The following is a 22,920-nucleotide window of genomic DNA, read 5'->3' on the forward strand; positions in this document are numbered from 1 at the left end:
TCAATGTTTCTCTCCCTTCCTCTCTGATATCAATAAAGATGTTAAAAAAAGATGTTATGGCAAAAACTGCTGCAGATATTAATCATATACAAGAGGCATGGCATTTACCATGTGTTAGGCTTTACAAATATCCTGGTTTACATGCAAATCTCCAAGAAAACCTATCAATGCATGTGTGCATATAAGTGTGTACATGGTTCCTACTGACATCACCCCTTGGGCTCCATAAGCATGTCTAGGATCTGAGCAGTCACTCTACCTATCTATAATAATCAAAGCATAATATGCTAATTAGATGAGACATCCAGAAGGACAAAACCAGCTTCCCCGCTGGTCCGGTGGCTGGTCTGGTGCCGGCAGCCAGGGGAAGGAAGGCCTATTCTTGCTCGAATTTCGGGCATCAGGCCTCTAGTCTTGAATATCTTTCTCACTGCACAGCAGTTTTCTGGGGTATCCTATCATCAAGCAGTACCTGCCACTTATTTACGGACTCCAAACCCAAATATCTAGTGTGTTTTTTAACAGCAGAAATTGGGACGTTGCAAAAGTTCTGTACACTCACCACAGTGCAAAGACTATCTTTTTTTTTTTACATACATCCACGGAAAGTTTGCAGAGTAGTTTGTTTTACAAAGGAGGGGAGAGTTACATGGTATCAAGAAGAGTGCCATGTAGAAATGAACAGAAGGCAAGCATTTCATGTCATCAATTTTTAATGGGTTTTTCCTTTACAAATACACCAGAGGATCATGCAATGCTGCCAGCATTGGATGCAATCCTGGGCCACAAGTCTGCACACTCTTTTGCAACTGGTCCTGTGATGGCAGAACCTGCATAAAAGAAGAAAAGGTGTCGGGTAAGATCAGAGGGTCCCTCCTTTGCCTGTACTCCTCTAGACCCAAGAATGAAATCACCCAATCTCAAAGATCTAAGGAACATTGTGGGTCCTTTCTTACCTTTCATTTCCCCTTTATTGTTTACTATAACCCCCGCATTATCCTCAAAATAAAGAAACACGCCATCTTTTCTCCGGTATGACTTTCGTTGTCGAATTACCACCGCTGGATGTACTGAGGAGGAAAAAGGACAGCAGCCATTAATCTCTCAAGTCAGGTCCCAGTGCCACCATAAGAAAGCAGTTTACACATCGTCTAGTTCCCCAACATTTCCGACTTGGACAGATGTACGTACGCAGGAAACTTGCTAAACACTTCCTATACTTTTTCCCATTTCACCCAATGGGTGGATACTGTCAAGATCCTAGTATCATAGAAGAGGGAATAGCCTGCCCGCCCCCCACACTCCAGACTGAACACGTGGAGAGGCCAAACTGTTAATTCATTAGGCAATATTCCAACCAGTACATATCAAACCCTCAAGAAAGTACATACCTTGATCAAAAAGTTCATTATCACTACCCACCCAACTATTGAATGGCCTGACCACATGGTATATTACACCAAATCCTTTAAAGACAACTATTCCAAATGTTATTTCTCAGCATAGGCGCTCTTCGTGGCAGGACAGCATGATCTTAATGAAATCCTTGTGAAGCATCCTTGGAAGCACCAGCCTGTCGTTTCCAAATTCAACAAATGCAATGCCATGCCTCTCAGGCACCAAACATACTTCCTTGAAACCAGCATAGGTAACATCTCATTAGTCTCTTTGGCTAAATTATTAAGGAATAAAATATAGTTTGGAGGGTAATCAGGGACCGGAGTGAGAGCTTGATGTTGCATTTCCTTGGGTATTAGCTGAATTTGGTTTTCCCTGACCAGGCCTTTTCTTTGCAGTCACTGCTGTCTGTTTCAGTTTGGGCTTTTTTTTTCTTTGTCAGCAAAAGTACCATGCATTTTTGGTATTTTATCAGAATCTGTTTTTGCATGCTGGATTCGATTTGCATTGGCATTCCTTGTAACTCTCAAGATATTCCAGTTATTTAAACATAGTAAGGTGCCCTAGCCAGTTTGGTTCAATGGATAGAGCGGCAGCCAGCGGACGGAAAAGTCTCAGGTTCGATTCCAGTCAAGGGCCCAGGTTGCACGCTGGATCCCCAGTAGGCAGCATGCAGGAGGCAACCGATCAATGATTATCACTTGTCATTGATGTTGGTATCTCTCCCTTCCTCTCTGAAATCAATAAAGGCACACACACACATACACACCACACACCGTCAGGGAGCCTGACAATCCTTGAGTCAAGTTCTATGGACACAGACATTACTGAGCACCACCTGTTGGACCCTGATCTACTTATAACCCATTTACATTATCACAGGTGAACCTACAGATCTAACCCAGGACCCTGGCCTTCCAGTCTTGCCCCTTTCCACACTTCTGCATTACATGTTAAGTCTAAGATGAGAAGTATTTGGTTAGCAGAACTAAGGGCCAAAGAAGACATTAACAGAGTGGAAAACGCACAACTATTTTTGGAACCATGCAGTGTTCTCTGGTCTGTCCCAATACTGATTGAGACCCACAGCACATCCTGCTGCCAATCTCACCCACAGCCATGGCCAATTGCTCTGCCCTTCCCTGACAGCCCCCCAGGCCACACATCAGACCCAGCAAGTGTTCTAAAAGGGAAGCCTGTCCACCCCAATCCACACATTGATTAACTCATATACCTCGCAGGAAAACTTCTGGGAAAGGCAGCTCCCTGTTTTAGTTTCTATCAGAAGAAATTCAGAAGCAACCACAAAGGTTACATCTCATCTAAAAAAAGAACCTGTCTTAAAGAATGAGAAATACCATGTGATACTCGTACCTACAAAGTGCTAGGGAACAGGCCCAATGCTCTACACAACAGGGGTCTTCAAATTACGGCCCGCGGGCCACAAGCAAATACAAATATTGTATTTGTTCCCGTTTTGTTTTTTTACTTCAAATTAAGATAAGTGCAGTGTGCATAGGAATTTGTTCATAGTTTTTTTTTAAACTATAGTCCGGCCCTCCAACTGTCTGAGGGACAGTGAACTGGCCCCGTTTAAAAAGTTTGAGGACCCTTGCTCTACACGCTCAGCACCTTGCCTGACTGTGCCCACCTGAGGAAGTACCACCATCTCCTTTGAAATCAGCAGTTCCAGAGAAGGAAACCTGCCTGAGGACAGGCCAGGTCCTAAGGCTATGATCTCACCTGGGTGAACTCCAAACCAGCATCAAAAACAGGTATTTACTCAGTACCACCATACCCACCTGTAGCCCAGGGAGTCAGCAATGAACTCAAGACCTTAAGAGACAACCCTACATGTCACACACACAGGGCTTTTGTTTCCATGTGTGTAGGTAGGTGAGGTGGCCTATAATTACCAGCTGAACTTGCTGGGGGAAATGACAGAGTAACTATTTGGGGGGTGGAGCCCCTAGTGTACATGGGAAGTCAATGAAGAACTTAGAATATTGATCTCACATTGCCTCTCTAAGGAAATCAAGCTTTAAGAGGCCTGGAGAACGGTAAAATTACTCAGTAACGGGAGAAGTCTCCGGCTGTCCAACAAGCAAGGAGGGCTCGGTCACTCACTCACCCTTCTTTCTGAGCTCCGGTTTGCCTTTTTTGACTGTGGCCATCACCATGTCACCCACACCGGCGGCAGGAAGTCTGTTCAGTCGTCCCTTGATCCCCTTCACGGAGATTATATACAGATTTTTGGCTCCTAGAAAGGAGTGTAAGCAGAAGTGATGTTCTTCCGAGGGTCTATTAGGCAGCTCGGCCGTGGTAACGTTTCCCCCAACACTTCCAAAGCCCCCCCCGCCCGCCACTCACCCCCACCCCAAGGCGGACACCTTGTCACACCACCGATTGAAGCAAAGCAACACAACACGCTGCCGCTTCACCCAAAAGCGGTGTTTTTCCTTTGCCCTTTCTTGACGGCTCAGTGGGTCATCAGCAAGAGGCCCAACGAGTGCTTTTAAAAGGGGCGGGTGGGCAGGCGCAGCCGCAGGTCTCACCGGTGTTGTCAGCACAGTTGATCACGGCTCCTACCGGAAGACCCAGGGAAATCCGGAACTTCGCCCCGGAGGACCCGCCGCGTCCTGTGGGTGAAACAGCAGAGCGCTCGCCGTCCGGCCAGGGCTCGGAGTCCCCTTCATTCTCAGGCTTTCAATTCATGCGCATATGCACGGACTCGCTCCCTTCCCATGTGCCAACCAGTCCTCAGGGCAAACAGCCAACTCATTACAACCACCTTTAGGTTGAGATGAAGGGGCCTGTACGACTCAAGTCTCGCTCCGACTTTTGCACCACGGCGTTCCCCCTGCAAAGCGGGGGACCGCGCAAGTCCCCCCCTTCTCGGGCCTAAGTCAACCGGGATTCAACCCCATTCCCGCAGCGCTGGGCGCGCAGCGAGCACGCGGGGTGCGGTCCGGCATCATGTCCGAATCCCGCAGCTCAACTCTCCAGGCCCCCCGACCGCCACTTTCGGGGGCCCAGCCAGTACTCTCGCGGGGCCCCTCCTCACCCTCTCCGGCTCGGACGAGAGCCAAGCGCCCCAGCTGCCCATGGCCGCCGCTCCCGGCGAGGCCAGCAGCCACCACGCAGCAGATGGAGAGGGATCACCCAGGGCCAAAACCTCACCTCTCTTCGACATCTTGGACGCCGGAAAGGGATGGAAAGGAAGTGCTCACAAAGGATGCTGGGATATGAGCCTTTGCGCCCCGCCCACGATCGTCACGTGGTCCGGAGTTTGCTCAGCCCGCCCCTTCCCCCAGCGCGGCGTGCTATGACGTAATAAACCCTGGAAGTGGGCGGTTACGGGGTGGAGGGCTGCGGGAGCGCATGAAACCTAGAGTCTCCCCTCCACGAGTTCGAAAGTAGTTGAGAACACGGAAACGTTGGTTTGTTAATTTACCCAACAACCTGTTTTTGAGCCCTTAGTGCCAGGGACCTGGATACTACGTTCTGAAATGGTAAAAACATCTGTGCTGTGCGGGGGGCCCCCAAAGATCAGGGTGTGGGAGGGCTAGGGGAAAACGCTAAATGGGTTCATTAGGCTGTGATATAATCGAGAAGTGCCATTCTAGGACTACAGATCATTACAGCTATAGGTGTGCCTGGCCCCATACCCATCTTGCTTTATTAATTACCCCTTTCACAGCGTCAGCCTCCTCCATTCTCCTGGTTTCTTTCTGTTAGTACTACATTCATTTAAATATTGAGTGCCCACTTTATGCCAGATACTGTCCTGGGCATACACTAGACTATATCAGAGGACAAAACAGATCAACATTCTTGCCCTTATGGAGCTCACTGCTGGGTGGTGGTGAAGATGGATATTAGACACTGAACAATCTATCTATATATAGAAATCTCTCTCTATATAAAAGGCTAATATGCAAAGTGTTCCCTTGGAAGTTCAATTGCTCGCTATGATGTGTGCTGACCACCAGGGGGCGGCACAGGATGAAAGAAGGCCACCGCCAGGCCTAGGGACCCTACCCATGCATGAATTTCGTGCACTGGCCTCTAGTAGATACAATAATTGCAATATGTAGTTAGATGATGTTAAGTAGTATGAAAAAAAGAAAAGCAGAACAAGGTAAGCGACATCAGGAAGTGGGAGGAGGGGTAGCTTGCAATTTAAAATAGAATGGTTAGTGTGGGCTTCATGGAAGGAGTTGACATTTAGAGCAAAGACTTTAAGATAAGTGAGTTAGTAATACCAATGTCCAGGGAGGAGCAGTCCAGAGCAGCGGTTGCCAACCCAACCTTTCGGACCTCACGGACCACCCATGGTCCTCGGACCACTGGTTGGCGACTACTGGTCTAGAGTCATCAGCTAATAAAAAGCCCTAAGGCAGGAGTGTGCCTGAACTATAGGAACGGCAGGGAAACCGGGTGTGTCTGGGTAGAGCAAGTGAAGGGAAAAAGAGTAGGACACAAGGTCAGAAGCTAAGACGTGATGGAATCATATCATGTCGGGCTTTGTATACCACATGGACTGAGAAGAGGAACCATTTCCCTGCTTAAACAGGATCTGACTACTATGTCAGAAGGATCTCTCTAGTTGAGACTAGACTGTGGGAGAGGACACAAAGATACAAGTAAAGAGATCTGTTAGGAAGCTCTGGCAGTAACCCAGGAGAGAGAGGATAGTGGTTTGGGCTCAAGTGGTAGCAGTAGAGGTAATGTGATGCTGTCAGATTCTGGATGTGTTTGTGGGGTGTGGAAGAAAAAGAAGAGTCAAAATGTTTCCAAGGTGCCCACTGGTGTGGTAAGTGGTTGAGCATCTGCTCAGACACCAAGAGGTCACTGGTTCAATTCCTGATCCGGCAGGGCACATGCCCAGGTTGCAGGCTTGATCCCCAGTGGTGGGTATGCAGGTGCCAGATGATGTTTGTCTCTCTCTCTCTGTCTCTACTTCTTCACCTCCTGCATTAGCACATTACTTAAAGACCTGTAATCTAGTTTTTATACTCACTGTATGACTGAAGTTATACTAGAGATTATATATACACTGAAATTGTACTAGAAAAGTCACCATGGCCTACTTGTTTTCAAAACCCAAGGACACTCCTCTGTCTTTACCTTACTTGACCCACAGCATTTCACACTGAGAATATTCCCATCTTTTTAACACTCTTCACTCATGGTTTCCATGATACAAATAATAGAAAAATACTATTTATGGAGTTTTAATAAGTGCCTGTCATTGAGTTTAGCATTTTATAGGAATATGCCTTCCTGGATCCTCCCAACAGCCCTGTTATATAGGTAGCATTCTCATTTTACAGAGGAGAAAACTGAGCAGTAGGTCAAGCCATGAGTACAAGATCACACAGATCATGAAAGGCAGAGCTGAAATGCCACCGAATCTGGTTGATTCCAAAGCATAGGCACTAATACCCACCCAACAGCTTCAATTACTGTCCATATGCTGATCACTTTCCAGTCTATATCTCCAGCCCAGACATTTCTGCTTAGCTGTGGCCAGTAAGGATTGTCCAAGATTTACAATGGTTCAACTTAAGTTTGTTTGTTTTTACTTTACAATGGTGCAAAAAGTGATACATATTCAGTAGAAACTGTAGTTTGAATTTTGAATGTTGATCTTTTCCTGGGCTAGCGATATGCAGTATGAGGCTCTTAGGGATGCTGGGCAGTGGCAGCAAGCCATCGCTTCCAGTAAGCCATGTGATCATGAGGGTAAACAACCATACTCACCAATTGTAGTATTAAATGCATTTTTGACTTACAATATTTTCAGCTTATGATGGGTTTATCAGGAGGTAATCCCATTGTAAGTCGAGGAACATCTGCATATGAACTGATGATTGGGACACCTTCACCCTACGGGCACTTGAAACCCAAGCTGTCCAAAACAGAAACCACAATTTTCTCAGAAAACATGCTCTTCTGCCCGTATTAGTTTTCTGGGCTGGTGCTACCACCAGTGTCTAAACCGGAATACAGGGGCACAATGCATTCTCCTCTTCTCCCAAGTTCACGGACCTAATCAGCAAGGTCTACTGACTTAACTCTACTTCCTAAGTTTTTCTATCCAAACGTCTGCCTTTTAGAGGCCATTGCAACAGCATCTAAATGGCCCGACCATAATCTCTCATTGCTTAAAACCCTGTGTTGGCCTTCTAGTGCTTACACAGTCCAAGCTCCTTAGCACAGCATGAGAGACTTCCCTGAAATGACTTCTCTTCTTCCTGGCCTCATCTCTTGTCACCTTCCCTCTTACACTTCACACTTCGACAATACCAGGCTGCTTGGATTTATGGACTCTTTCTTGGTTTAACCACTATTTATTCTTTATAACTCTGTTCAAATGTTATCTTTTCCTGGGTCATCTCACAACCCCAACATTCTCCGCCCTGAGCCACCTCTTTACTGAGAGCAGTGCTTCTCAAATATTTTCATCTGAAGACTATTTTACATTCTCAAATTATTGAAGATCCACCCCCAAAATTTTTGTTTTATATAGGTTCTATCTATTTTTTTAATATATTTTACTGATTTTTTTACAGAGAGGAAGGGAGAGAGACAGAGAGTCAGAAACATCAATGAGAGAGAAACATCGATCAGCCGCCTCCTGCACATCTCCCACTGGGGATGTGCCCGCAGCCCAGGCACACGCCCTTGACCGGAATCGAATCCAGGACCCTTCAGTCCGCAGGCCAACGCTCTATCCACTGAGCCAAACCGGCCTCGGCGGTTCCATCTGTTGACAGTTACCAGTTTAGAAATTAAAATTGTGAATGTTTAATTATTTGTTAATTCATTTAAAATAATAAGCCTGGAAAATAACTACAATTTCCCAAACAATAAAATTTAATGAGAAGAATGGCTTCGGGGGGCGGGGGGATTGTTAATGGGGGGATGAGGACACATTTGTAATACCTTAACCAATAAAGAAATTAAAGATTAAAAAAAAAAAGAATGACTTCGCACTACATGCTTTTGGAAATCCCTCTAATATCTGGCTTAAGGAAAGACAGCTGGATCTTCATATTTTTACATTTCATCTGTTGTGATATCAAATGTCTCGTAGCCTCTTTAAATAAAGCTCCATGTATAAGAACCATTGCCCTAAAGTTGTAGATATCACATTGTACAGTACTCCTGTTGTTTGCAAATTGACCCTGATACTGATTGTGAAATCTGTAAGAATTGGTTAATGTTACCTTTATTTCTCACCATCTTAATGGTTGGTAAGGCTTAAAAGTGACACAGTGAGGGGGCACCTGGATTTGAACCAGGGACCTCTTGATCTGCAGTCAAATGCTCTACCCCTGAGCTATACCCCCTCTGCTGGGAAGGGTGAGATTTACAGCTTAATTGTAGTGCTTACTGACCAGACCTGTCTCAGCTGATTAACAGTAGTCTGGCATTTATGATCAACTGCTTTGGTTTTCCCAGAAAGATACTAAAGAACTAAGAAAAGATTACAGAGGCAATCAGGACTCAAGTGCTAGGGGAAAAGAGCGAAGTCCACTTTGACCTGTGCTTGAAGGTGCTGGGGGTGGGGTGTGTGTGGTGGGATTCCTCTCCTACATTAACTACGGCCTTCTCTACCTCTGGCATCTGGGAATTCTTGAAGATTCATTTCCATCCTGTGCAGCCCAGTACGCTGCGCCCAAGCGGAAGTGCTTCCCTTGTCTTTCTCAAGACCCTCTCTGCTCCGGTGCCAGAGGTGCCCCTATTCTCTCCAGTCACTTCCTCTGCTTCCTTGGCGCCTTCAACTTTCAACAGGCTTCCCTTAAATTAAAAAAAAAAAAATCCTTCCTAAAAACAAAACAAAACAAAAAAAACCCTCTCCCTTTAGCTGTGATTGCCTGTCCATTTCTTCGTTCTCACCACCGATTTTAAAGGAAGTCTATACTTCATTTTTCTCACTATCAACTACCTGTCTCGCAGTTCTGCTGCTCTCTGTATTAGCGTTGATGGCCAGTCATCTTTCTCCCCTTGCTGTATATGTATTGTTTCTCCAACTAGACTGTAAGTTCCTTGACGGTAGGGCCATGTTGCACTCTTTTTCGTATTCCCTACAGAAGTTGGCACAGTGCCTCGTTCACTATACTAGTAAGCCTTGGGTTGTGCTTGCCGGCCAAACCACAATCCGAATTAAACTCAGCTATCTCATTACACCCAGCCCGCACCCAAAGCAGCTGAATGTTGTTGGAAGAAAGCTTACAAGTTTGTGTCCCTCCAGGCCAGGGGTCCTCAAACTCCGGCCCGCGGGCCACATGCGGCCCGCCGAAAACATGTATCCGGCCCGCCGGGTGTTTGCCGTCGCTGCCTGTCCTGCTTAGCAGCCGACTGGTCCCGGGCCCGCAGTGCGCATGTGTGGAATGTCTGAGGGACAGTGACCTGGCCCCGTTTAAAAAGTTTGAGGACCTCTGCTCCAGGCTCTCTGTCTAGTACTCCAACGGCTAATTAGGTTCCCTTTCCCAGTCTCCAAAATGACTAATTCACATACTTTCTCCTGTCTCAAATCTTCCACACCTTCTCTCTCCTCCTCACTCTCTTAGCTGAAGAGCTTGACTCTTCCTTTTTAGAGAAAATCAGAACCAGTGAGAAGCAGTGGTATAGTGGTCAATGGCTAAGAACCAGTCTTGGGGGCCCTGATGTCCCAAGGTGCAGATACTCCCACCTGCCAGGTTTAAGTTACCAAAAAGAAGTCAACTGGAGCCCGGTTGGCATGGCTCAGTGGTTGGGTATCATGCCTATGAACCAGGAGGGTCACTGTTTGATTTCTGGTCAGGGTATATGCCCAGGTTTTGGGCTGCATCCCTGGTAGGGGGGCATGTAGGAGGCAGCTGACCCATGTTTTGCTCTCACATGGATGCTTCTTTCTCTCCCTTTTACTCTTTCTAAAAATCAATTTTAAAATCTTAAAAAAAATAAAGAAATGGGGAAAAAAAGCTTGATTCTTTTTCTAATCGTACAAGGCCTTCTCCAGCTCTCCTGAATCGACCTCTGCTTGTCCACCTTTCTCCAGCCCCCTAGGCCTAAGGCCTTTGTAGGAGCCATTTTCTCTGCCTGGAATATGCCCTCATTCAGGTCTGAACTCCAAATTCACCTGCACACAAAGGCCTTCCATGACTCTCCAACCTGAAATAGCACCCCTCACAGCTTCCTAATGCAGACTCGTAATTTTTAAAATTTTATTTTAGCCCTAGCTGGTTTGGCTCAGTGGATAGAGTGCGAGCCTGCAGACTGAAGAGGACCCAGTTTCCATTCTGGTCAAGGACATATGCTCGTACTGTGGTTTGATCCCCAGTAGGGGGCGTGCAGAAGGCAGACGATCTATGATTCTCATCATTGATGTTTCCATCTCTCCCTCTCCCTTCCTCTCTGAAACCAATAAAAATATATTTTAAAAATAAATAAAAAGTTATTTTAGCACTGGCTGGTTTGGATCAGTGGTTAGAAGTCGGCCCACGCAAAAAAAAAAAAAAAAAAAAAGTCGGCCCACGCACCAAAGTGTTGCAGGTTGGATCCCTGTCCTAGACTAGGGGTGCCAGTGGGAGGCAACCAATCCATGTCTCTCCCTCCCCCTCCCCCTATCCCTTCCTTCCACTCACTCTCCCTCTTTAAAAAATCAATGGAAAAAAAAATATCCTCAGGGAGGATTAAAAATTCAGTTTTAATATTTCCCTTATCACTATTGTGCATTTTCTTGTTTATTCACTTGTGCATTTATTTCTAGTCTGTCAGCGAAGAGTCAGGACTTTTGTGTCTTTCTTTCGAAAGCATGTTCCATACCTAGAAAAGGTGGTTTGGTACCTAAGTTAATGTTTTCAAAGGGCCATATTTTCAGGCGGTCTTTTAATTTCGTTTCCCATCATACATGAATTTGATATAATTTAGGAAGAAGTACCTAATGTTGAACAAGTAAACATTCCAGTACAAAAAATTAGGATTGGCATAAAAAAGAATGTATCAAACACTTACCAACAAAAGAAGGCGGGGCTTTAGAACACAAAGCTTGCCAACACTCTGGTGTGGGTGGAACCTAATTATATTGAGTCACCACAAGTGGACAGGGAGGACAAACAAAACACGTCCTGGGGGTATAGCTCAGTGGTAGAGCATTTGACTGCAGATCAAGAGGTCCCCGGTTCAAATCCGGGTGCCCCCTCATATGACCTTGATGTTTTTCTCTCCTCACTCAAGCGTAACCCATAGTAACACGAATGCAATCCCACTAACACAGGCACTTCCAAGCTGTCCCCGACGCAGCAGGAAGAAGCTTACTCTCAATAGGTGGAAAGAAAAAAAAAAAAAAGGTGGAAAGGAAGCAACCAACTCTTACCTCCTTACCCTCTTTGAGACTGGAGGTGGCCAGGGCAGAGTTATTTTGCCTAGTTTATACTCTGACAGGGAAGACTGGGAGGATGAATCCAAAGTTCAATAGGTTTATATAACTGCAAAGTTAGCCCAGCCGTCGTGGCTCAGTGGTTGAGCATCGACCTATGAACCAAGGTTCGATTCCCGGTCAGAGAATATGCTTGGGTTGTGGGCTCCATCCCCAGTGTGGAGCCTGCCGAAGGCAGCTGATCAATGATTCTCTCTCATTGATGTTTCTCTCTCCCCCTCTCCCTTCCCCTGGGGGGGGGGGTGGGGGGAGAATACACAGATAAAAGGTGAAAAGTGGACAGCTTTCTCCTCCATATTAGCTCAAAGAAAAGCCTTAGGCCTGGGGTAAGTTTGAGGCCTCGTGTCTAGGAGGGTCTAGGTTTTGCACCAGGAGGACAGCTTTGCCCCTGTCCAGCCTCAGACGCACCAAACAGTAGTGGGAGCCATGGGGAAAACGCACTGGAGTATTCCCCAGGGCCCGGAGGGATGACACAACCAAATTCCGGGTTTAAAATATCGCAGGTGCCCTCTGACCCCAGCAGCATGCCTTTTCCTTTCTCCTTTATTTTTTCCTTTTTTGGGGCAAAGCCTAGTCGAAAGGGCTGTCCTTACTCCCTTCACATTTACTGTTTTCCTCTGGCTTAGCAGCCATACTGTCAGTGATGCAGCCAACAAATATCTGTCCCTACCTTTAGGCCATGGAACTCCATCGCCTTGAATTACTGGTGTAGTGGTTCTCAAAGAGTGGTCCCTTGACCAGCAGCATCGGCATCTTCTGGAAACTTGTCAGAAATGCAAATTCTCTCCGGAGCCCACTCCAGGCCTATGGAATGAGAAACTGGGGGTGTTTTAACAAGTCCTCCAGGTAATTCTGATGCACACTCAAGTTTGAGAACCACTGCATTAGTGTATGTCAGTTTGTATTAGGAGGTAACTTTATTTTTGTAAATTAAAATGAGCTTATGGAAGTGCATGGGGGCATTTTAACCTTCTCAAAAGTGCTGTGACTCTCTACCTGTGTTATGAGCAATAGCACCTTCATGTCACCGGTAATTAAAAAAAAAGTTGAAGTTTGGAGAAAGGCTGTGGGTTTCTTCCCCTTGACCCACCCACATCCCCATCCGAAACGGAACGCCAACTGGGGGTAGTCATTTTGTCCGCGGAACCCGTGGCCGCGGAAATCCCGACACCTCCGGCGCCAGTAATCACGCCAGATTTGCCCACATGTCCACCCTTCCTCCTCCTGCTAGGTGCAAAGCAAAACCGAAAGCTCTCCGCTGAGGTTGGAAAACGAGAAACGCATTTTTGAAAAAATCGTTTCTGTTTTCTTTTAATCCAGGACTCAATGTTAAAATAAAAAAGTCAAGAAAGACGATGCTATATTAGTCACAGGGAAGAAAAGCCACCGAGGGGGCACCCGGATTTGAACCAGGGACCTCTTGATCTGCAGTCAAATGCTCTACCACTGAGCTATACCCCCGCACCGTTCTGTCTCCTGGAGATGGTTCTTTGGATGCACCGAGGGTGGGAGAAAGGCATAAAGGAGAAAAGGAGGCCAAGCGGAAAGCGGAAGGTGCCCGGATCAGGGAACTCCGGGAAGCCTGTGCGGAGAGGGGAGAACTAGCCCGGGCTGCGAGGCGCTGAGAACCGGCGGGAGGGACAGGTTCCGCCCCGCAAAAGTGGGAGAAGACGTGAGGGGGCAGGGAGGCTAATGTAGGTGCGGGGCAAGGGGTTCCCATTCCGTCCGTGGGTTCATGCCAGGTAGCGACGGGTACAAAGGAAAGGCCCCGAATGCGGTGAATCAGTTCGGGCCTTCAGGAGTGTTCCAACCCCACCCTGGACCGGAGGCGAGAGGTTTGCCCGCCTCCCGGCTGCCCCAGATGTCCCGCCACACCGGCCCCGAGGCGCCTTCAGCGCGGGAAGGGCTCCGGGCATCGCCGGCGTCTCTCCAGGGCGCCTCCAGCTTGGGAGCACCCGGGCACCAGGAGCCCTCGAGACTCACCTAGGCACGCACCCCGCGCCCCACACCCCGGGCCGGAACCCGCCTCCGCGCAGCACCCCGGCTCCCGGGGAGCGCGCTTGGCCGCGCGCGCCCCCGCCCGCGCCCGCGGCGCGTCCCCGCCCCGGTGCAGCCCCTCCTCCCCGCTGTGTTTATTAGGGGAAGGAGGGCGGAGGCGGAGGCCAGTTCCCTTGCTCCAGCCGCCGCCGCCGCCGCCTGTGTAGTTGCATCCGCGGCCGCCTCCCGCCAGCTCGCTCCGGGGAGAGAGTGCGCGCGCGAGCCCGGGCGTTCCCGCCCCAGCCTTTCCCGGAGCCATGAATCCCAATTGCGCTCGGTGCGGCAAGATCGTGTACCCCACGGAGAAGGTGAACTGCCTGGATAAGGTGAGCCCGGGACCGGGAGACGCGTGTTTGCCGTTCCCGACCAGTGCTCCGGATCGGGGGAAGCCAGAGGGGCCGGGTCCACGCCGCCTCGGCTCCGCGATCCCGGGAGGAGGAAGGAGGGCGGTGTCATGGGGTGTTCGGGGACAGACCCCAGTCTGGAAACCCGGAGATCCGAGGCGAGGCAAGGAGTCCACGCGTGCCGGGTAGCCAGTATTGAAGAGTGGGCTCTGTGCCCCGGGGTTGGGAGAAGGAAGAGGGGTAGGGAAGCCAGGCCACGGGGTGGGGGCTGGGGGAAGGTTAGGGGTGCAGTCCCGCCCCCTAGGCCCGGGAGAGTGAGAGAGACGGCCGCTCCCTCTCCCGGCCGCCCGGAACGCCAAGTAGGCGGAAGCTCGGGGCTCTGGGGGAGGGGGCGGCGGTGCGGGGGGCGGGGCAGAGGCTGGGGGGAGCCCGCGCAACTGTCCGCTGTGACCGCGAATGGCTGGGCTTCCTGGCCTGGAGACTGGGTTTGGGGGCTCCGGCGGGCGAGTGTTGCATCTGGTGAACTGGGCTGCGGACAAGGACGTGAGCCCCACTGCGAGACCCCCTGTTCTGGACGATCTGTAGTCCCCTTGGCGGCTCGGCGGCTCCTAGACCGCGGGCTAATGGTAGCTTCCCAGCCCCCACCTCAAATTAGAGGCCAACTCGCGGCGCTGGGCTGCTCCGCGCGAGCGGGGCGGGGTCGGGTGCTGGAGTAGGGTGGGTGGCGGGTGCTCCGCGGAGATCCCCTGAAATTGTGCTCAGAGCTTGAGACCGGCTTGTAGAACAAAGAGCTAACTTTTCAAAGCAGGTTTTCCCAATGGAGGGTGCGGTTGGCTGAATTCAGGGAAAGGCAAGAAAAAGGGGGAGGTGTTTGGGGGGAGGGGAGGGTGGCCTTCTGGAAATTCACTGTCCCCTGGGGCCCTGACGATTGCGCCCCCCCCACCCATGCTGGACTTGTTCATCTGGTTGCCATTAGGCTTTTGGAAGGGGTGGGGGTGGAGAGGAGGACTGGGTGTTTCCAGCAACTTGGGGAAGGATCTGGTCCTCTTTTTAGCTTCCTTAGATCCCGAGGCAAAATGTGTCTCCTCTGCACCCCTCTTCAGTCTGGAGGAGGGGGGCTTTGTGATTTTGTCCCCTTCCTCATCCGGGCCACTTCCCAAAGCTGGCTCCAAGTCCACATACTCCCTCTTTCTTTTCTGAAATGGCAGGAATGGGGGGCATGGGATGGAAGAGGGGTGCAGAGCCCTAGGGCCATGTTGGTTTGGGAAAGGACGGTTCATTGGATACTTAACTCTCCCCTTCCCCTTGGGGTTGGAGCTTCCCCAGTGACCTTTGGCCTCTGAGTGAGGGTGAAAGGGTGTGGGGTTCCAAGGTTCTGAAATACTTTTGAACCTGTTCTTGCAGGAAGGGGCACGCGGGGCTGTTGCAGTTCCACTGTCTCTCCTGGGCTTGGCCCGGCAGGAGGAAAGGAGGGCCATGTTGTGGACACAAAGGATGTGGGCCCTGACCTTCCCGATGACTGTCCCAGCCTCTGGGGGGTAGGACTTGAGCTTGGGGGCAATAACTGAGGGACTATTTGTCCTTGCACCCGGGTGTTTTGCCTTACCCTGGTGGTGGGGATTTTGGCCTCTGTAACTTGAGTTCCCTGTGCTCTCCTTCTCCATAGTCATGAATTGGCAAGAGGCTGTGGGCACTTTAGCCCATATAAGGCAGAAGCAATATAGGTGAGGAGATTGCTAGCCCATCCTGATTCCAGGTGTTCTCCCACCAGCTTTATGAATGGCTCTCGGCCTCAGTGTTCCATATCTGTCAGATGGGTATGATGTCATTTCCTTGGAGGAGGGGCAGTGCACTACAGCCCCGGGATGTGGTAGAGGCTGTGCAATCCCTGTCTTTCTGGGATACTCTATCTGGCCCCGCACCAAGGTACCCTTTCCCAGTAGCTGTTCTCTCGTCCCAGCTGAAGAGGACAGTCAGGTGGGGGTTGCCTTGGGAAGTGGGGATTTAAATATGTTTTTATTGATTTTTAGAGAGAGAGGAATAGAGAGAGAGAAAAACATTGATGAGAGAGAAACATCCATCGCTGCCTCCTGCATATCCCTCCTGGGGATTGAGCCTGCAGCCTGGGCATGTGCCCTGTCCTCGAATCGAACTCCGAGATCTCCAGGTTCCTGGGTCGACACTCAACCAATCACTGAGCCATACCTGCCAGGCGTCCTCCGTCTCTTTTAGAGCTTTCCCTATAGGAGGTGGTCCTGGGGAATCCTCACCCCCTGCACCCAGCTGGAGGCCTGGAATATCCAGGTATCAGACCTCTTCCTCCCACCTCTCTCCTGGCAGTAAGGATTGGCACTTCCTACTGGGAAACTGGTGCCCCAAGGGCTGAGACCTGCAGAACATTCAGTCCCATAGGCAAGGTTGCTAACCAACTTCCCCAGGCTTTCAGTTTACAATAGGAGAGAGTCAAATTAGACCCACCCAGTTCACTATAATTTCCCTACAGCACTCAGCCCACAACCTGACCCAAAGCACAAGGTATATCCTTGGTGTTAACCTTTTCTCCTCCCTGAGCCTTATCTCCCAAAGGCTTAGGTGAGTGAAGGCCATGTTACCCTGATGGCCACCCTGCCCCCAACTGGCAGTACCCAGTGTGCTCTGCACGCCGGATAAATACGTATGGCTGATGACGGCGTTTGAGCAAGGAGACCGAGGTTTCCTTCCCCAGAGGACTTCTGGGATTAAAGCTGGGGGGGAAACAGGGTGACCTCATGCGCTCATTCACTGGACAAATATTTATCGAGCACCTACTTTGTGCCAGGCACTCTGAAGGGTTGCCCTTGCAAGGCCTTTGGGGAGGGAGAGAGGGGCTGTGCCTCGGAATGTCCTCTGGATTTGGAAAGGTGGATTTGTATCCCAGACCCTGTTAGGAGGTATTTGTAGGTGGGAACCTGTGTTGTCAAGAATCTTGCCCTGCCCCTGTCCTTGGGCTTGCTTTCCTGGGCTCCTGAAAGCAGGTGGAGACAGCCTTTCTGGAAGGGTAGAGGACTGGTGGGTGCCAGTTTCCCTGGAATCCCCCAGGAGGAGGGCTCTCTGCCTCCGGTTGTCTAAATTGCCCCCTACCCTGCCCTCTCGCTTCCAGAGGGGGCAGCAAGATAGAAGGAGACTGGGCTGGACACACTAAAAAAGACAAGTCCTTGTAGCTGTGGCGCCCCATTTTACCAGCTAAAGCTGAGTGCCCCACGATCCCCTTGTGGCCACCCAGTCGTAGTGGCTACTACTGACGGCGAGGGGCCCGGCTCAGCCTTCCCAGCTGCTTCACACAGCAGATGTGGTTGCTTCTGTAAACAGGAGCCCCGAACACGGCGGCTCAGGCTGTGTGTGCGGCTCATTTCCCTCTCAGCCAGAGGTGGGATTCAAACCTGAAGCTCTCTGTGCTCCGCTCTTTTGCCTGTTGTGTTGGCAAAAAGGTACTTATTGCCCAGCCAGCCTGGCTTAGTGGTTGAGTGTCGACCTATGAACCGGGAAGTCATGGTTTGATTGCCGGGCAGGGCATATGCCTGGGTTGTGGGCTCGATACCCAGAGTGGGGCATGCAGGAGGCAGCCGATCAATGATTCTCTCTCATCATTGATGCTTCTATCTCTCTCCTCCTCTCCTTTCCTCTCTGAAGTAAAAAAAATATATATTTTAAAAGAATATATATAGTTTTAAGTACCTTTATTTACACTATCTCGTTAGTGTCCCTGACCCTGGCCTGAGGAATGCCCTTGGCCTGGGCCTTTCCAGGAGATGGGATACTAGGAATCATCATCTCCCCTGGGAATATTTGGAGATGCAGCCGAAGTCTATGACTTTAAACCAGCGCCCAGGTGACCAACTGAACTAGGTTGGTGACCCAACCAGGGTGGAGCTGGTGTTACCCCTAGAGAAGGGAAAACCGTAACCCTGGGGGACAGGAAAGGAGAGGAAGGTCTCATCCTCCAACCCTGAGTCGGGTCGCCTGGGTGCAGAGGGCAGGATGCCAGGCTGCGGGCACCGTGACCCGAAGCTGGTGACCCGAAGCTGGCCGTGCTTCCCTCACCCAGGGCTGTGAGCAGCACTGCCCCGCCTCCACAGTGATTACAGAGAGATAGGAGCTGGTCCAGGCCACGCCCACGTGCGGGAGAGCTTACTTCTGACCCATTAGCCTCTGTTTGTCTTTCTGTGGAGTGGGTTTTCTGCGGACTGGGCTTCAGCTTTGGCGCTGCAGGCAAGGAAGACTTGAGGGCAGGGCTGGAGCCTTGGGGGAAGGGCTGACAGGCTGCGAACAGAGGCCTGGTTTTTTGCGGAAGGCAAACAGTGGCCTTCGGGGCAGTGGGAAGGATTAGAGTTGCCTGCCTGCCAGGAGGTGTACTTTGCTCCAGAGTCTCAGGAATGCTTCCCTGACATCTTCTTCCTGGGGCCTTTAAGAAAGGGGGACAGGAGGGAGAGGCAGACAGAGAGGGTCATTGTGGGGTTTTATTGACTTATTTCCCTGACTGAGCGGCTCACGACCTGATTGAGACGGGGGTGGGGGGTGGGGGGCCGGGGGGATAGGGGGGTTTCGGGGGTTTCCTGGGGCTGCCCGGTCCAGGCTTGGCCCCTGGGCTGTTGCGTGACTTGCCATATTCTGTCCCCCTGCCCTCCACTTTCCCACCATAAAGAGGACACAGTGGCAGGCGCTGCTGATTGTCCTGAACCTGGAGCCCTTCTCCAGTGAGGGAAGTGACCTGACGCAGCAGCTAGCTCCCAGTGCAGCCAGCTCGGAGCGTGAGTCATCTCATCGCTCCTCCCCGCACCTCTGTGGGACCCTGGTTTTAGTTCTACTTTACAGCTGCAGAGTTTACTCATGACCCTGAAGGCACTCGGACCACCTGTGCTTTTATTATTCTGCTCTCGAGCCCCCGTAAGGGAACAGAGAGCATCACCCCCAGACCCTAGTATATCTAGCTGAAAGCAAGGGGTGTCTGGGGGTGAGGTGGGGAAGAGCTACGGATGGAAATGGGTACCATCTCTTCATATCGGGGCTCCCCTTCAAATGGCAGCCGGAAGGGGTTTTGTGGAACCCCTGGATTGGGTGTTGGACCTGAACCCCCAGTCCAGTCAGTATACCCTTGACACCAGCGTGAGATCCTAGCCACCTGCTAGGGGAGGGGTATCTATCTCCTTCCCTTTGTCTCCCCCAAATCAATCAGGAGGCAGCTTTGGAGGCCCCCCAGACGTAGGACAGTGTGTCTTCCTACGTGTGTGTGTGTGTGTGTGTGTGTGTGTGTGTGTGTGTGTGTGTGTGTAAGTGGGTCATGGTCTGGATTCCAGAGAATATTTTTCCTGGCAGCCCCTGTGGGGGTGGGGGGAGGCAGGGGCCTGGGCAGCTGAGCAGGCAGAGGCAGCAGGCTGGGCGGTGACAGGGTTGTGGCGCTCTGCCAATGCCTCCCAGGTATTGGGGGAGGGAGAAGGGCTGCCACTGTGGGCACTGACCGGGAAGGGACTACCCTCTTTTATTTAATTAATTAATTTATTTAAATATATATTTTTATTGATTTCAGAAAGGAAGGGAGAGAGAGATAGAAACATCAGTGATGAGAGGGGATCATCGATGGGCGGCCTCCTGCACGCCCCCTACTGGGGATCGAGCCTGCAACCCAGGCATGTGCCCTTGTCCGGAATGGAACCTGGGACCCTTCAGTCCACAGGCTGATGCTCTATCGACTGAGCCAAACCAGCTAGAGCAAGGACCACCCTCTTTTAGTTTTTCTGGTGGGTTGTGTGTTGGGGTTTTGCACCTGGGGTCTGGGCTGGGCTGTGCGATAGGCCTCGGTTGGGGTGGGGGCTAAGCTGAGATCAGCCAACCCTTTGCTTCCCACAACAGTGGTTCTCCTATCACTTCATTTACTGTTGGCCGCTGGGGATTCCTCGCTGGGGATTCCAGGGGTCCCCCTGGCAGGGGAGCACCCTATTAGAAGGTGATTACCTCCCAATTTACCCCTGGGCCTCTGGTATCCCAACCTCCCAGCTTCTTTTTTTTCCTGTCCCCTCCTCCAAGGTGGCAGGAAAGCATTTTGAAAGGCACTGCCTTGGGGGAAATTCCTTGGCAGATGGCCAAGAACCAGCCGGTGCTGGTCACCTTAAACATCTCCCTGGGCCCTCCCCTGGCTTCTGGCCTTCCCTGCTCCCTGCGGGCTGAGGAGTGGCTCCCTTGACTTCTGGGAAATGGGGCAGAACCAGGCCAGTCGGGTCACCCAGGCAGCCTGGATTCCGGGGTCCTGGAAGCTGGACTCCTGGTCAGTGCAGATCCCAGGGCCAGACTTAGATCGCATGTGCGTGGGTTTGGCCCAGCGTCAACATTGCTCAGGGTGAGGTCCCTTCTGTTGCCTCCTTTCCCCTCCCTCCTGGTCCCCTCCATCGGCCATGCTGGATTGGCCCTGGTGGCTCTCTGCTGGGTCTCTTGGCTTTGAGGAGTCTTACCTGTCACTCACCCTCTCCCACATTGTGGCTGTGGCGGGGCACAGTGAAGCCCCGCCTGCACCCGACACACAGAAAGTTCCCGTGTGAGTCTCCGGGCCCTCTTGGTCGAGGTTCCTGTCTGCTGTGCCCCGCATCTAACATTCGGGTATTAGAGGTGCCAGGTGCTGCGCTGAGGGCTTTGCAGGTGATTTCTCATCGAATCCCCAGCAGTCCCAGGAGGAACAGATCTGGAAACGGTTCAGCGGTGTGGTCCCTGGCCAAGGCCACGTAGCCGGTCAGGGGGGCGCTTCGATGTCCACTATGAGGGTTCCCCTTCCAAGGCTTTTAGGCTGAGCCCTTCAGTGCCTCACAGAGAGCTGCTGGGTGCCCTCCTGAGTGAGGGCCTGGGAGAAGGGTGAGGGAGGGAGAAAGGGTGCAGGAGTGGTGGTTAGAGCTAGGGCACCCACTCCTACCCTCTGGTGGGGGGTCCCACAGGAAGTGGCAGGTGTCAGAGCTGGACCCCCTGGTGTGGGAGTTAGGAATGCCTGGGTTCTGGGCCTGGGGGCTCCGGGCCAGGCCCTCCTCCTCTGCCCATCATGTTCAGCAGCGGCCTCTTAGCAACCCTGGTCCAGCTTTGCTCAAGCAATGAGGCTACTCCAGCTTGGGGGCAGCGGGAGCGGTCTGGGAGGTGGAGCTGACCTTTGGGGACAGCTCAGCACTACTATTACTGGCCTCTTCCCACACACCCTACACATCTGCTCTTCTCCCCATCCTTACAGCTCAAATGACTGATTGGGGGGGAGGGTAAAAAGGGGGAGAGTGTCATTAGCTGCCAGAGCTGTGACCTGCGATGCCCCCAGCTCACCCGGTGGAGCTGGAGTGCTCCTTTTTAGGGCCTGAGCCCCCTTCCTGAAGCCCTGTGTCTGACAGGTGTCCTCCCTCTGCCTCTGTCTGTCCGCAGTTCTGGCATAAAGCATGCTTCCATTGCGAGACCTGCAAGATGACACTCAACATGAAGAACTACAAGGGCTACGAGAAGAAGCCCTACTGCAACGCGTGAGTCCTGCCTGGGGCAGGAGGCTGGGCGGGTCCCTGGGTGGATCCCCGGGCGGGTCCCTGGGCCCCCTTCCTCATTCTTCCTTCTGTTCTAATGACCACAAGGGGACATCACCGAGCACGTCCACACTCTGCTTGATCAGTGTCAGTCCCATGTCATCTTCACCACAGCTGGATGAAGTCAGGGCTCTTATCCCCATTTCACAGAGAAGGAAACTGAGGCTTGGGGAAGGGAAGGGACTTTCTCAAGATGACATGTCTAGTGAGAGGCTAGTGCAAACCCAGTAAAATAAGTACCGTTCCTCCCTCTGCACCCGCGGGGGAGGGCGGGATCCAGAGGAAAAAGCGAACGGCCCTGTTTCTGCCTATTTTTGTTCTCTGCTTCTCCTTTCCTCCTCTCTCTCCTCAGAATAGCCGTGGAGTGTCTCCATCTCTCTCTCGGCCCCCTGCCAGAGCCTGGGCACTAATTCTTTGGGGGCTCCTGGCTGAGCCCTTCCTGGTGGGGCAGCAGGAAGGGGTGGCCTGGCTCCAGGCAGAGCTCTTCCCTGTCTGGTGAGGGAGGCTGTAGAGACCTCCAGTCTTTTCCGATGGTGTTGGCTTGGACTCCCTTCCCTCTGCACCGGGACCTGCAGCCTGGCCTGCTGCGGGGAGGTGGGCAGGGTAGGGTCCCTCATCCCATGCTGTTCCAGAGAGTGCAGCACCTTCCACCTTCAGGGTGACCTTGTGGGTGTAACAAGTGCAAACTCGTGCCCGGTCGGTCGGTCGGTCGGTCGAGGGCACATGCAGCACCTCACAGCCACCCTGCCAGGTAGGGGTTTTCGAAGGTCAAGTCCCTTCAGGTAGGTGGCAAGACCAGTATTCAAAACAGTTCAGCAAAACTCCGACTTGAGTCCAGTTTTTCTTTAAAATTCCTAGTCAGGAGGCTCTTCGCAGCTGAAGGAGGGGAACCTTGGGACTTGTCTAAGTGGGGTTGGGGTCTTAAACCCCTTTGAAAGGCTGCCTCCCCCTTTTTGCACCCCCAGTGCCCTGCTGATCCCACACAGCCTCCTCTCCTTGGTGTTTTTTTCACCCATTAGGTAAGGATTGCCTGCCCGCTGCTACGTGCTACCTGTGCCAGGTGCTGGGAAAACAGATTTCTGATAAAATCTTACACTCAAGAAAAACAACATGTGTGCTGTCCCTTCTGGGAGGG

General features: G+C 51.4%; 2 protein-coding genes, 1 long non-coding RNA gene and 4 other non-coding genes across 8 annotated transcripts in view; 2 read left to right on the forward strand and 5 right to left on the reverse strand.

The window, feature by feature from the left end:
* Positions 1-695: 695 nt before the first annotated feature.
* Positions 696-4,665, reverse strand: RPL23 (ribosomal protein L23). The gene is made up of 5 exons (XM_059670831.1): positions 4,579-4,665; positions 3,954-4,037; positions 3,530-3,658; positions 957-1,070; positions 696-830 (listed from the first exon to the last, which is right to left on the reverse strand). Exons 1-5 carry the CDS (start codon positions 4,589-4,591, stop codon positions 748-750), a joined length of 423 nt encoding a protein of 140 aa, XP_059526814.1. The 5' UTR covers positions 4,592-4,665; the 3' UTR covers positions 696-747.
* Positions 3,788-3,923, reverse strand: LOC132219453 (small nucleolar RNA SNORA21). The gene has a single exon (XR_009449462.1). It is a non-coding gene; the product is annotated as a small nucleolar RNA SNORA21 (small nucleolar RNA).
* A 2,198-nt stretch (positions 4,666-6,863) lies between the features above and the next one.
* LOC132218931 (uncharacterized) lies at positions 6,864-13,880 on the reverse strand. The gene is made up of 3 exons (XR_009449328.1): positions 13,814-13,880; positions 12,501-12,634; positions 6,864-7,312 (listed from the first exon to the last, which is right to left on the reverse strand). It is a non-coding gene; the product is annotated as an uncharacterized LOC132218931 (long non-coding RNA).
* On the reverse strand, positions 8,685-8,756 carry TRNAC-GCA (transfer RNA cysteine (anticodon GCA)). The gene has a single exon. It is a non-coding gene; the product is annotated as a tRNA-Cys (tRNA).
* On the forward strand, positions 11,522-11,593 carry TRNAC-GCA (transfer RNA cysteine (anticodon GCA)). The gene has a single exon. It is a non-coding gene; the product is annotated as a tRNA-Cys (tRNA).
* On the reverse strand, positions 13,220-13,291 carry TRNAC-GCA (transfer RNA cysteine (anticodon GCA)). The gene has a single exon. It is a non-coding gene; the product is annotated as a tRNA-Cys (tRNA).
* Positions 13,881-13,980: 100 nt separating the features above from the next.
* LASP1 (LIM and SH3 protein 1) overlaps positions 13,981-22,920 on the forward strand; it is a 39,954-nt gene continuing 31,014 nt past the window's right edge. The window contains exons 1-2 of one of the 2 annotated variants that reach the window (XM_059670834.1): positions 13,981-14,193; positions 21,634-21,728. In XM_059670834.1, the coding sequence (XP_059526817.1) occupies positions 14,125-14,193; positions 21,634-21,728 (164 nt within the window). In that variant the 5' untranslated portion in view covers positions 13,981-14,124. Of the gene's footprint in view, positions 14,194-21,633; positions 21,729-22,920 lie in introns of those variants that run through there. The other variant, XM_059670835.1, reaches the window with a different exon arrangement.

This window comes from Myotis daubentonii, chromosome 16, assembly GCF_963259705.1.
Source record: "Myotis daubentonii chromosome 16, mMyoDau2.1, whole genome shotgun sequence".
Classification (NCBI taxonomy): Eukaryota; Metazoa; Chordata; class Mammalia; order Chiroptera; family Vespertilionidae; genus Myotis; species Myotis daubentonii.

Bases quoted from the DNA above. Each gene is read 5' to 3' on its own strand.
- RPL23 (XM_059670831.1), bottom strand. The intron at 3,659-3,953 runs GTGAGACCTGCG...ACTCCTTTCTAG, and splicing joins CAACTGTGCTGACAACACCG to GAGCCAAAAATCTGTATATA. The intron at 1,071-3,529 runs GTGAGTGAGTGA...TTTCCTCCTCAG, and splicing joins ACCGGAGCTCAGAAAGAAGG to TACATCCAGCGGTGGTAATT.